The sequence below is a fragment of the Balaenoptera physalus genome, assembly GCF_965194825.1.
Source record: "Balaenoptera physalus genome assembly, chromosome: X".
In the NCBI taxonomy this organism is placed as follows: Eukaryota; Metazoa; Chordata; class Mammalia; order Artiodactyla; family Balaenopteridae; genus Balaenoptera; species Balaenoptera physalus.
This window is the reverse complement of record NC_138903.1, coordinates 34,727,989-34,742,574: the sequence shown is the minus strand read 5'-3', so window position 1 is coordinate 34,742,574 and position 14,586 is coordinate 34,727,989. Positions and strand designations below refer to the sequence as shown.

Genomic DNA, 14,586 nt, shown 5'->3' with positions numbered 1-14,586 from the left:
CCCCCATGTTATTAGCCAAGACTGCCCAGAGATAAAAATATGATTTGAAAACAAATCTATGACTTTCCTCCATTAAATCCCTTAGTTAATAAGAAGAAAGTGCTTTTTATAAGATATGGCTCCTGATCTCAAGGAACTCTTGGCTGTTTCTACAGGCTGACCAGAAAATTTACCAGCACAGTAGGGTGCTTCAGGGGTGGCACTTCAGCTGCCACTGGGAAAAACAAGGAAAGGGCTTCCCGGGAGTGATGGTGAAACTTGAACTGAGTCATGAAAAGTAAAACCTATCCAGGCAAAGAGGGGGCAGGGTGATGAGAGCCAGGCTGACGGAAGCCAGGAGAGTGTTTCAGTGTGACTGCAGCCTAGAGTATCCTTTGACCTGGATAGAGGGGCACAAGACCTTCTGTGTTTGTAAAAGACGTTTAAAAAGAGTAAGATGATCACGCTTGGGGTTTTGTAGCGTCATTCTGGCAGCAATATGGAGGGTGGATTAGAAGGGAACAGGACCAGGGTCAGGGATAGCAGTCAGAAGGCAGTTACAGTAGACCAGGCAGAGACTGAAGAGGGGCCGGACTAGGACAGTGGGATGGAGAGTTGCGGACATGTATTACTGAGATTTGTGGATAGAATGGAGAGCTTAGTAAGGATATGGAGCTTGGAGGGAGGTAAAGTCCAAGCTTTTCTTATTTCTGGCTTGGAGAATTGGGAAGAAAGAGTGCCATTCACGGAGACTGAGAACTGAGGAGTAGGGGCAGATTGAGGAGACTGCTTGGGGGCTTGTTGATCCAGGAGATGTTCAGCAGGCAGATACACATCTGGGTTTGGAGCTCAGGGAAGATGCTGAGTATCAGCGGCTTATAAATGTAGTTAAAACTGTGGATTTGAATGAGAGGCAACATTCGTAATGTGAAAAGAGAACTGAAGAGAATTCTGGGAAACATCAGTAGGTAAGGGGAGGTTGAAAAAGGGAAGCCTGAGAAGGAGGAAGGGTAAGAACACTTTCTAAGAAACAGAGGGGCCCCCAAAGCCAAGGAAGAAAGAGCAGTGGAGGGCTGCAGAGAGGGTCTGGGGCAGGGCCCACGTTGACATCAAAGAGTGAACTCCAGGAAGTCTACTTTTCAGAGACATAGAATCAGAACTAGATTTTGAGAAATAAATATCAAAGAGCTCTACTGGCATATTTCTCAATTTAGGAAGGGAGATGTATGTTCCAGAGACTTTGGTGCTCTGGGGGGAAAAATTCTAAATTTTTATTTGCTGTTATTATATACGATGGTACATAAGACTAGGGTATTGCTGAAGTGAGCTTATCAACAAAAAGGAGGAGTATGCAATGCTTTAAATATCAGTGAGTGGGGCGGGGTGATGAGGAAACAACTCTGAGGGCAGCCATTATGGTCTGCAAATTATTTGGGCAGAGTTGGTTCAGAGCATGGGCTCTGTAGTCCAGTAGGGCTGAGTTCCAAACCCAGCCCTTCACTGATTAGCTGAGTGGACACCTGGAAAAGTTTTCTTTTTTTTTAACCTTTCTGAGTCTTATATCCCTCTTTTAGTAAAGGGGGGGGTCTTTTGATACTTACATTAGTTAACACATGGAACATGTTAGGGGTACTCAGCAAGTGCTAACCTGCATCACTCTAACTATCCTCTCTGATCATACCAAGTCAGGTACAGTGCTACCCTCTTGAATCTCCAAGTCACTGGCTGATGTGCATGAGTTTAATTTAGTTTCATGTGCCTGTAAACCTTACTTTCGTTTAAATACAGCGTAGCAACCCCAAAAAAATTAGCTTATGGAGGTAGATCCATGGGAATGAAATGGATAATGATAACCCTTAAATATGAGGTAGAGCGAAACTATCATTACAGACCATACATGGGTCAAATAACTGCCCCTCAACATTTGAACCATGACAAAAGGCTGATGGTACTCACATGGTTAGCCTAAATTTAGATATTAGTGCTGTCACGGGACCACAGATTTCCCTCTGTATCCTAATGTTTTTATCAAATAGTTAAAAAATAATTCACACATAAAGTGTAATCATGGATCATGCATTTGTTTAAGATAAAGAGGAAGATAAATCATCTAAGGAAAAAGAGGGGGAAAATAATAGAGTAAAACTGAAAACAAGAATAAAACTGTGAACCAGCAAGATGTTCTGTACCCTGAGCACTACATTCATTTTTGCAGGCCACTTATCAGAGTCAAACTGTAATATATTTGGTGATAAAAATACAGAATTAGTAATGAAGTAAGGGATTGGCACACAGAAAGAAGGGAAAGTTTAGAGATTATAAAGTAGAGTCATTAGAAGTGAAGAATTGGGAAGTCACAACTGGCAGCCCATGGGTGCAGTCTGGCCTGCAGACTTATTTTGTTTGGTGTACATAGTGATTTTTTAAACATTTGAATCAGATGCCAACATTGAAATACCAGGAGATTTTACATTGAAAAAAAAATGTTTTTCCAGACTTCTCTTGGAAAACCTGAGGGTCTAGGAATATCTTGCTCTGTGGCAACACTGGCCTATAGCCCAGCTGAGGCCACCCCCCACTTCCCTGCCGTCCAGGGGCTACTCCTGACAGGCGTCCGCCTTCTTCCCTCGCTTGCTCTGGCTACCAGGCACCTGGCAGAGAATAAAGGGATGTGTACGAGAAGGTAGAGCAAAGAAGTGTACATTTTAAGTGAACTATTTTCTATTGATAAGATCTGGGACATGGCAAAAAGCATCCAAGCTTCTTGTTTTTTGACAGTCCTCAATGCATACTTGGGATTCTATCTTTTTATAGAATGGCCTTTATAAAATCACTTATATTTATATATAGATACTTATTGTTTGCTCATATTATTTTCTCTGTAAACAATCTTCTTCATCTTGATACAAACCCTCCTAGGTAGGTGTTGCTAATGTCATTTTTCCATTTTACAGATAGACTGAAATACATTAAGTAGGTACCTTGCTCAGGCCAAGGGTAGTAGAGCAAGGCTTTGGAAAACAGTGTTTAGGTCTTTGTATTTAGTGCCCTTCCCACTCTCCACTCCTGCCTCAGTGATGTCTAGTGTAGTTAAAACTTGAACTTACATGTTAGCTCTTCTTGTCCTAAAAAGAAAATACCTTGAAATTGAGATTTTAAAATATACACTTTCCACCCGATGACTTAGATATGAAGTTTTATGCTCTATTTAACTTCTTTGGAAAACATTTTCTACCCAGTGTGACATTGAAGCATGTCATGAATCCAGAATTGTAGCACAAAATTTTACACTTTATAGTCTTTTTTTTAACTTGAAAAAAAATTCTTTTGACGTTAATACATAGACAAGTATATATCTCATACATGTATAGCTCAATGTATTTTCCACAAACTGAACGCACCCATATGGTCAACATCCAGATCAAGGAAAAGCACAGTGTCAGCTCCCTAGAAGCTCCCCTTCAATCCCCTTCCAACCATTTCCCATCCCCCACCCCCTCCAGGGTGACCACTAGGCAGACTTCTGATAGCAATCTCTAGTTTTTAAAGCATACAGCATACAATGTAATTGTTTTTTTTTTTTAACATCTTTATTGGAGTATAATTGCTTTACAATGGTGTGTTAGTTTCTGCTTTATAACAAAGTGAATCAGTTATACATATACATATGTTCCCATATCTCTTCCGTCTTGCATCTCTCTCCCTCCCACCCTCCCTATCCCACCCCTCTAAGTGGTCACAAAGCACCGAGCTGATCTCCCTGTGCTGTGCGGTTGCTTCCCACTAGCTATCTATTTTACGTTTGGTAGTGTATATATGTCCATGCCACTCTCTCTCTTTGTCACATCTTACCCTTCCCCCTCCCCATATTCTCAAGTCCGTTCTCTAGTAGGTCTGTGTCTTTATTCCTGTCTTGCCACTAGGTTCTTCATGACCTTTTTTTTTTTTCAAGCAAACTGAAACCTCATGGGGAACATTTGGTTTCTTGGTATTTCCCATAAGAAATGTAAAAAGTGTTGCCCTGGGCCAGACCAAAGACTGCAGCTCCCTATGCTGTGTCTGACCAGTGAAATAAGGGTCCTTTGGTGGAAGCCAGGCCCATTCACTTCTTCGCTGGGGTCCTAACACCAGATGCACTTCCACTGACCACTCCAGATTACCTCTTTACATCATATGTGGTTCTGGTGACAAGACTGTATTTAAACTTTATCCTTTCTTTTTATAAAATGACAGTATTCTGCCAGTCTCTCCTAAATTGTTTCAGTTTGAAGGTAAGTGCTGTATGTGACTTAAAGTAGTTGTCCAGATATATGTAGATTAACTTTAAATGTGCTTAATTAAGTGCAAAGTGTCATGATTGATGATGTGATTTCTACTGCAGATGCCATTTTCTAAGAGCTTTCTCAAACTTAGAAAGTGATGTAGTTTATTGTTGATATAGATTTACATGAAGTTAATGAGTAAAATTGTAGTTCATTATAAAAGAGATGTTTTGCTTATTTCTAAAATAAGCTATAACTCCATGTTTCTTTTTATAATAGCATGATATCCTATGGTTACATTAATACCTTAGTAAACTAGCACAACTGGAATTGACCCAGGTCCTAGATTAGCCAAACTGTCCAAGTAATGAGGACTTTGACAGAATACAGCTCACTGACCCTCCCTCTCTGGGAGATAAGTGGGCAGAGTCTGAAATTCTCTGTCTCGGAAGCTCTGTTCTTTCTAGTTGGCCTTCATATATGTACATTTATGAATACATCTGTTTATCAGGCCTAAATCTTAAATCTAGTAATCTTGCTTCCCATTCCCTTCCAAAGTAAAATGATCTCTTATCATTTTAGCTACCCGTAACGTGCATTTGGCTAGCCATGATATATGTCACTTAGAGGGGAAATCATGCAGAAGAAAAAGAAAGCTTTAGAAGTTCTTGGTAAATGGTAGCTACCTTGTTGTTAACCCTACCCAACCTAAACATGTAGCACATCCTTTAATGTAACTCTCTACCCTGGTACCCTGTTCCCTTCTCCCACATTCCCTTCCTGAGTGCACTGCCTCATGACCTTGATTAACCTAAGTTAAGCCCTCCTAGAGTAACTTCTGAAACTCTTTCTTAAATCTCAAGGCTTCACTTCCAGATTGCTTGTCCTCAGTGGGAATGCTATTAGGCCGTACCCTTAGTGCTGTTGGCCTGAGGATGCCACTTATATGTTTTACTAAGGTGTGAAATACAAACACGTTTTCTCCCTAGCCTGAACTCTCACAATTTGTATTTTTGCCAGAAAAAAAGGTGAGTTAATTATTAGAGACATTCTTTTCAAACCACCCAGTAAAGATTCTGTTGGGTGTCAGGCTTATCCTTAGCCAAATAGCCACTAGGAAGGTGACCATGAGAAGCTAGTTACAGTGTTGAAGGGGTATAAAGGGCATATATGGTCTCAGGCAAATATGGCTAAGGTGAACTTTGTAAAAACATTCTTCAAGGGAGTGAATGGCACAGATTGCTTACTGTGTCACCTATTTTAGGGGTCATTATGCCTTTAGTGTAGTGCATAAATGAAAAGCATAGGAAAAAGAAATCCAATAAAGAGTCCAGTCTCTTAATGACAGTAAATAAGCAGTTTTCCACCCAAAATATGAAATGGCAAAAAAAAAAAAATCTCAGTATAGAATAAAGGGTAAGACTAGTATTTTCTGCCTTTACTTAATAAGCATTACATGATTTATTACCAGTCTATCAAATCCATAGACAGGCTGTTTTATAATTTGGATAGCTGGACAGGAGCCAGATGGACTAAGTTCTCCCTCTGTCTGGTTTTCCATCTGCTTTAAATAACCAAGAGCAAACAATTTAAAGCGCCTGTGTCCCTTTATCCTTTTCCCAGAATGTAAGTAATTATAGTTACCTCTATCTTGTGAATATTGGTGAATTGTACTTCTGAAGTGATTTTAAATCATTATGTTTTGGACAATGAACATAATATATACATATGATTATGTTATAATGCTACAGTAGATAGAAAGCTTTTTAACTTCTCTAATATTTAAAAGCATTCTTTTGAGACAGCCCAGAAAGCATTTTGTTTTTCCATTTTAACCTTACCATAGGTGCTAAAAAGAACTTTGGGAACCCTAGTCATTGAAAATGTTGAAATAGAGTAACATGCATGAAATCCTTGGTAATATAGTAACTTGATATGCAGCATGGATTATTCAGTATTTTATTTCTTTGACTTTAGTATTTGAATTCATAGTCTATATGTTCTTTGAGATGGTATAAATTACTTACGACAGCAATATCAAATCTCTGTTTTTTAAAGAAGAAAAATTTAACTCTTCCCTGATCATCAATTTTGTCACAGGATCACGAATTTTCAGAAGATGATGAGCCAGAAGACGTGCATGAGGAAATTAAGGAACATCTAGAAGGCGAGAAGAAAGCTACAGGAGACAATAAAAGTGTTCCTGCAGACGACCACAGTGAAACCGACAACTCAGTTAAAAAGGTATTGACAGCCATTGAAAAGGTATGATGATAAGTGCTTAAATCCCAAGACCCTGCCCAAGAGAAAGCATATGGGTCCCCTGGTCTCTGCAGAGGGCAGATTCCAACTTCCTTGGAGAACAGAAATATTTCCATGAATAACTTTGTTCATGTGCTATAGGACAAGCTTTGACAAATTTATGAATCAGACACCCTTTTTTCTCTAGCGTTCTTTCCACATTTCTTGGTAGCATTCTGTTCTTCAAATGAATGGAAATCAATTGATATGGGCCAGTTTAGTACACTCTTGAGAAATTAACCAAGAAGTTCTGCCCCAGGTCCTTGAAATGATAAAATTACAACGTTAGCAGCCCAGTACTAGTGGCAGAAATGGGATTGTACGTGCACACATACGTGTGTATATTGACATGTACATGGACAAATGAAAGTTGTTCACAGCAGTGTTTGAGGTTGTGATCAGTTCTGCAGAGGTGTGGTATAGAAGAAAGTATTCATAGGAGGAATGGGAGGAGGCCTCACTGAGGAAGAGAAAGTCATCCTGAAAGCGGAGCTAAGGATGCCAAAAACATCTCTTCCATCTGGCAGATATACCTAAGAGTGACCCTGCTAGGAGACAGTTGGTAGGTTTGAAATCATTCGTTTGCTAGCACTACTCTGGATTCATTTCAGAGGTATGGAATTCAGAAACCCAAACTGAATGATACTGTATTGATTCATTTTCATTTCATTTTTTGGACCTCTTGCAAAGAGCTCTGAGTTAATCCTGCCTTCTCATTGATGAAACACTATCATCAGTGGTCTGTGCGAGGTGCTTCTCTCTTTATTTAAATTGATTCCCTTTGAGCCTCATTCCCCTTTTCCCTAACATAGCCAACCACTGAAACATGCTTGTCCTTTTATTTGAATGTGTAATTGTAAAACATGTGTTGTTGTTTTTTGTGTATTTTTTTTTAATTTACAAAATGGTATTGTGCTAAAGAGGTCATTCTCTTCCTTGCTTCCTTCTTTTTCCGAGACTCCTTCCTCTCACTGAGGAAAAAATATGTTCTAGCAGTTATTGTTTTCTTTCTGAGGGAGGGAACGATGCGACTTCCCTGGTGGTGCAGTGGTTAAGACTCCACGCTCCCAATGCAGGGGGCCCGGGTCCAATCCCTGGTTAGGGAACTAGATCCCACATGCAAGCCGCAACTAAGGAGCCCACATGCCACAACTAAGGAGCCTGCCTGCCACAACTGAGACCCAGCACAACCAAATAAATAAATATTAAATGTTAAAAAAAAAAGAGGGAGGGAAAGATTCTGTTTTATAAAGAACATCTATGAGTTCCAGTTATGGTGGTCCCTGAAATTCTTTAGCATAGGATTCATTAAACTCCAATTTGACATTATAAAATGTTGAGCTAATTCCTATACCAGTTAATGTTCCTGAATCTTCTTTGAGTAGAATTCTTAAATATACAATTCTTGTTAATTATACGATTTTTTTTAAGGGAGCTTTATTTATTTATTTATTTTTAAATTTATGGCTGAGCTGGGTCTTCGTTGCTGCACAGGCTTTCTTTAGTTGTGGCGAGCGGAGGCTACTCTTCATTGTGGTGCGTGGGTTTCTCATTGCAGTGGATTCTCTTGTTGCGGAGCACAGGCCCTAGGCACACGGGCTTCAGTAGTTGTGGCATGAGGGCTCAGTAGCTGTGGCTTGCAGGCTCTAGAGCCCAGGCTCAGTAGTTGTGGCGCTCGGGCTTAGTTGCTCCACGGCATGTGGGATCCTCCCAGACCAGGGCTCGAACCCGTGTGCCCTGCATTGGCAGGTGGATTCTTAACCACTGCGCCACCAGGGAAGCCCTAATCATGCAGTTTTAAGCTAGGAAAGACATTAGCAATCACGCAGCATCTAAGTCAAGAGTCCTGCAAAGGGAAGTAATTGTCACATGTTTATGTTGTTAGCTAGAGACTGACTCTAGAACCCTGCTTAAAACCAAGACTAGGTTTTCTAGCTCAGTACGAATATGTTTTTTATTATATTGTTTCTTTATTGTTTATAGGACACAAAAGCCAACCGAAAGGAACGGGCCATTCATGAATACAGTGAAAATCCAAAAGGTGTGAGCACATTTGACTTCAAAAGCATACTTTTAAAAAGGCTAGATACATAGCATACTACATTCATATGTACATACAGATATTTATGCATATATGTGCTGTAACTAAGGAATTATGACTTACACGTATGTATTCTGTTTTACACTTTTTATTGTCACATGACCCTCATAATAAGCTATGAAATATGTGACACAGGCTTATGTGTTCTCATTGATCACCACCACAGCTTCTTCATGGCTGCTCATGTGTCAGTGTTAAGTGGTTTAGAACAGCCTTTTTACTACTTTTTTTTTTTTCAATCAGTATTATTAAATTGGGCTTTTGTCCCAGATCTTGATATATATGTCTGGTGAGCACTGCCAGACCCCATCGCTGATGTCCAGGCTGGTCTAGAGCCACAGCAGGCCATCCAGTTATTTCCCCCCGAGCCCAGACCTGAGTCTTTGATCTTACCACAGGCGTTTCAGAGGAGTCCTTTCCCAAGCCTCGCTGTTGGTGTCAGAGAACAGGTGTCACAGAACAGAGGAGACTGTGACTGCCCTTGGGACCTACAGTTTCTACACCCAGATCATTGGTGCTTTTGCTATATGACCCCTATATTATGTTTCCACACCATCACATCACAGGGGGCCTTTTGCTGCGATGTCATTACAAATAACTGTCTGTAGTAGTGGATATCTGTTCAGAACTTAAGCAGAAGAAGGAATAGTTCCCTTAATACATTTTTCCTTCTAACTTCTGCAAAAAGAGTAGTAAGTTTTAGAATATTTTAAGCAAAATGTTAAAATATTTGTCATCTCTGAGTAGTCTTAGCATATAACCTAAAGTGTTAAAAAGAAATTAAATGTAAGATTTAAGTTGTTGATAATATAAAATTCAAAGAATGCATATGCTTCATGAGTCTACCTTAAAGATCATTATTCAACTATATAACATGTGGATTAATTTGGAATACCAAAAACATGACATGTCCATTTGGGTACAAATAATTTCATTACAATGAGGTTAATTTTTTTAAAGGTAATTTATATTTTACAGAAGTCTTCCCTAACACTTACTGTTACCTTTGCTATACTTGGTACTGGTCATCTAAACATTTACAACGTTGGTCAGGTCATTCTGAGATTTTTGCCTTAATTTTTCAGGAAATACGCAGTTGTCCACTACTCTTTAGTATTACCTCATAATTCATGGTTGATAGAGTTTCACTGAAAGCCTCAGGACTTTTCTTTTTCTCATTAGTTAGAAAAAATATTTCTAAATATATCCTATCATAGGAAAGATGCATGATCGTGCAAAGGGCAGTTCTTCAGAAATCCTGGAAGATAGTAAATCAACAAAAAAATCAAAGAAGGTAAGTGAAATGAATTTTTCATTTTAGTGTTAAGGCTAAAGTATTGAATCGCTTCTACTACTTTTTATATGCTGATCCACATAATTTAACTCTCTTAATATGAGTTTTGATGACTCAAGAACATGTGACGAATTTCAGGTGATGTTTCACATTTTTAACGTGCATATTTACTTATTGGATTTTAGATTATGATTCAGATTGCTCTGCAAAAATGTAATAGCATGTTCCTTTCAATCATCCCATACATACTGATTGATCATACAATAAAAGATATGTAAAAGAACTCTACTGCTTAAATTATAAGAGTATAGTATCCTGAGAGTCTAGAAGAGAGTAAGGCAAAGCCAAGAAATAGGATGAATGAAAAAATAAAGATGACTGTGCTTAGAAAACATTGCAACATGCTACTCCAGTCTCTCCTAGTACCTGTTTTGGAGTTGTTACAAGTCTGATGGATACGTTTCTTCTTCTTGGAAGTAAATTACTCTTTCCACTTGCAGAAAAACTTTATTTAATCATGAGATCACATTTCCAGTTAGAAGTGTTAGGAGGTAACATGGAAGACAAGAAAAATGAAAAGCCTCGTTAATTCTTATTCAACCTAGGTGTCAGCTTAAATGTCATTTCCACACAGAGGCCTTTTGTAACCAGCAGCACTTATATAAATTATTATGTCCCATTATTATTCTCTCACAGAGCACCCTTTTCTCATACTTCTTAGTATTTGTCACAGTTTGCAATTACATAGTCATTTGTATATTCATTTACTTTATGTCTGTATCTCCCCACTGGCCTTCAGCTCCTTGGGGACAGAAACTATTTTCTGTTTTGCTTTCTAGTGTATCCTTAGCACTTATCACAGTTCCTGGTACATGGTAGATGCTCAGTAAATATTTTTGGTTGACAATGAATTGTAAAATGGGAGGGGTAAGAAAGAGGAAAGGATGAAGGTAAAACCAGGAGCCGCCCTTAGGGTAGTAAACAACCTGTCTTTTGCCATCTTTGTAGGTATATGCCACTCTGAAATTCCTTTCAGAATTACTACAGAAATTTCAGAAGTTATTTTAGCCCAAATCTCCATATTGTTATCTTTTACTAAAAATTACTTCATGACCATTTTTATCTTTTATAAAATTATAAGTTTGGATTACCATACCCAAAAGATGTCTGTGACCTGGCTCAAAGGACACTTCAGTATTTTTAGCCTTCTTAGAATTATAACATGCATCGCTAGACCATTTCATCAAGGTTTAGGAACTTTTTAGATTCTCCGTCTAGTAGAACAGAACATTTAACAGATATTCCACCAGTATACTTCATAGTGTTCCTGTGAAAACTTTTTTCAGTTATAAAGAGCTCAGGGAAAGAGTCTGGAAAAGAAAAGCAAATCTGAGGGAGAAGGATGAAAAGTAAAGGAGTCAGGAGACCTAAGAACCTAAGGGGAGGAAAAGTGAAATGAAGCAGCAGAAAAAAATATTTGAAACACACCTCTGACCAAATGAAAATGCATATTGTAGAATAGGTGGTCGAGTTTAGGGAATTTTTCAGGCTCTCCCGTCTTCAGCATTGTCCATAGTTGGTAGGATTTGGATACGCAGGACAGGAGAGGCCGGAGCCAGGGAAGGCATGCTGTGTGGCAGGCACCTACTGTAGCATCAGGAAGCCCCGCCAGTCCATGGGACAAAGGTGAGGCCAGGCCAGGATACAGAGTGCCAGGCTGACAAATTCAGTCTTAAACTTTGATTCTGCTTAAATTCTCATTTATACCTAATGGAAAAATATAATTCAGTAAGTATGTATTTCCTTGGATAAAGAAAAGAAAAAGTATTGAAAATTATATTTTAAAAAGTCAAGCAGTAATAAATGTATTTCCTACTTAAGGAATAGTCTGTTATTCTATATATTTTAAAAAGGAAATAGATGATTTAGATGAGATTTTTTTCAATCATTCCCACATGATATATTTTAATCTACAATGTCTCTAACCTATTTATACCATCTAAGCCAAACAAATCAAACTGTTTTGAAAACTTGGAAAATAAATGATGCATTAACTCATATGAAGATAAGCATGTGTTTGAAATTTTACATCCCTTCCCTTAATTAGACAGCCACTCCAAAGGTAATTTAAAAAAAAAAAAAAGAAGTACACTCTTGGTCCCTACAAGACAGAATTCACCATTGAATTTTGTTTTGATGATTTTAAGTGTTTCAGATAGCCAGGTTAGGACCCATAATTTTAATTGGTGGTAGAGATCTTTTGATTGTTATATTTGGAAATCGCCAAATATTGCTTTTCCAAACTGTAGCAAATTTGAATCCACAGTTAGCCGCTAAGAAAAATGTGTTATTGGCTTAATTTCCACCTAAGTAAGCTACTGAAAAAAGCAGTAAGCTTTTTAGCTATTAATAATAATTTCTTCCCGTCATGGAATTAGTTTATTCATGTGTTTATTTAGCATATATTTACTGGGTGCCTCTTATGTGCCAGGCACAAGGCTAAAGGCTGCAGATAGAGAGGTTAAAAATCCAGTGCCACCCCTCAGAAACTAGCTAGAATATGGCAGATTCCTGGATAGTTCCCCATGCCAGTTCACAGTCAATAGATTACTTATTCATTGTCACTACCATAAATATAAGAGGCTGAGATGAGAATTTCTCCACCAAAAATTATGCCTGTGGATTCTTGCCTTTCCTGACGGCTTCCTTTTCTCTGATGCTAAGCTTTATTCACCATGGCAGCACAACTCAGCACGTTTGCCCCAAGTGCACAGTTAGCTTTACTCTATTGTGAGGAAAATCTGAGGTCAATTATACATATGGTATCCTGTTGCTGTCAGTTTTTTCAGGCTTAATACCTGAGACTGTCTCTTTCGGACCCACCCAATAATTACTCCCCTGCTTTTTAAAAATAGCTTTATTTAGGTATAATTGACCTATAATGAACTACACATATTTGAAGTATATAATCTGATTAGTTTTGACATACATATATAGCTGTGAAAGCATAATCACAATCAAGAGAGTGAACAGTGCCATTATCAGCAGAAGGTTCTTTGTGCCTCTCTGTGATCCCTGTCTACACCCCACATCCCCCTGCTGTACTCAGCAAATAACTGATACTGTTTTGAGATTCATCCATGCATGTATCAATAGTTCATTCCTTTATATTGCTGAGTGGTATTCTATTTTGAGTTAATTTCTTATATGGTAAAGGTATGGATTGAAGTTCTTTTTTTTTGCATATGGACATCCCATTGTTCTAGCACCATTTGTTGAAAAATTTTTTAAAAAGCCTGTCCTCCTCTACTGAATTGCCTTCATACCTTTGTCAGAAAGCAATTGATTTTTTATGTGTGAGCCTATTTCTGGACTCTGTATTCTGTTCCTTCGATCTGTTTATCTTGTGCCAGTACCACACTGTCTTGATTACTGTAGCTTTGATATAAGTCTTGAAATCAGGAACTGTTAGTCCTCCAACTTTGCTCCTTTTCACACTTGTTTTGACTATTCTAGACACTTTGCACTTCCATGTGAATTTTTATAATCGGTTTGTCAATTAGTGAAAAAAATGCCTGCTGGGATTTTGATTTGGCCTTGTTTTTGAATCTACAGATAAACTTGGGAAGAATTAACATTTTAACAGTATTAAGTCTCCTAATTCATGAACATGACATTTCTTTTCATTTATTGATGTCTTCTCAAATTTCCTTTAGCAACATTTTGTTGAATGTTTCTTAACATGGAAGTTGAGATCACTGATTTGAGACCTTTCTTATTTTCTATTATAGGCTTTTTGTGTTATAAATTTCCCCTGAAGTACTTGATATGTTGTGTTTTCATTTTCATTCAGTTCAGAATACTTTCTAATTTCCCCTTTGATTTCTTCTTTGACTCATGGGTTATTTAATTTCAATGTTGCTGGAGATTTTTCCAGTGATCTTTCTGTTATTACTTTCTAATTTAATTACATTGTAATTGGAGAACATACTTAGTATGAATTGATTCCTTTTAAATTTATCGAGACACATTTTATGGCCCAGAATCAAGTTTATCTTGGTAAATGTTCATTTGAGAAGAAGGTTGAGAAGAATACTGTGGTTGGGTGGAGTGTTCTATCAGTGACAATTAGGTCAAGTTGGTTGATAGTGTTGTTCAAGTCTTCTCCATCCTTCCTGATTTTCTGTCTACTTGTTCTATTATTGAAAGAGAGGTATTAAAATCCCTGACTATAAATTGTGGATTTGTCTAATTTTCCTTGTACTTCTATTAATTTTTGCTTTATGTATCTTAAAGCTGTTATTTGTTTCTATCATGTTTAGAATTGTTACCTGCTCTAATTAATCGACCCCTTCATCATTATGAAATGACCTTCTTAATACACAATGATAATCTTTGCTCTAAAATCTACTTGATCTGATATTATATAGCCACTTTAGCTTTCTTTGGATTAGAGTTATCATCTTTTAACATACTTTTACTTTTAACCCATTTGTGATTTTACATTTGAAGTACATTTGATTTAGGCAGCATGTAGATGGATCTTGCTTCTTTTTTTTTCTAACATCTTTATTGGAGTATAATTGCTTTACAATGGTGTGTTAGTTTCTGCTGTATAACAAAGTAAGTCAGCTATACATAAACATATA

At 37.8% G+C, this 14,586-nt stretch overlaps 1 protein-coding gene across 1 annotated transcript in view; it reads left to right on the top strand.

The window, feature by feature from the left end:
* Positions 1–14,586, top strand: part of RPGR (retinitis pigmentosa GTPase regulator) — a 104,648-nt gene that overhangs the window by 40,051 nt on the left and 50,011 nt on the right. Inside the window, 3 exon segments of the mRNA XM_082446394.1 lie at positions 6,342–6,506; positions 8,526–8,583; positions 9,861–9,937. Coding sequence (XP_082302520.1) covers positions 6,342–6,506; positions 8,526–8,583; positions 9,861–9,937 — 300 coding nt within the window.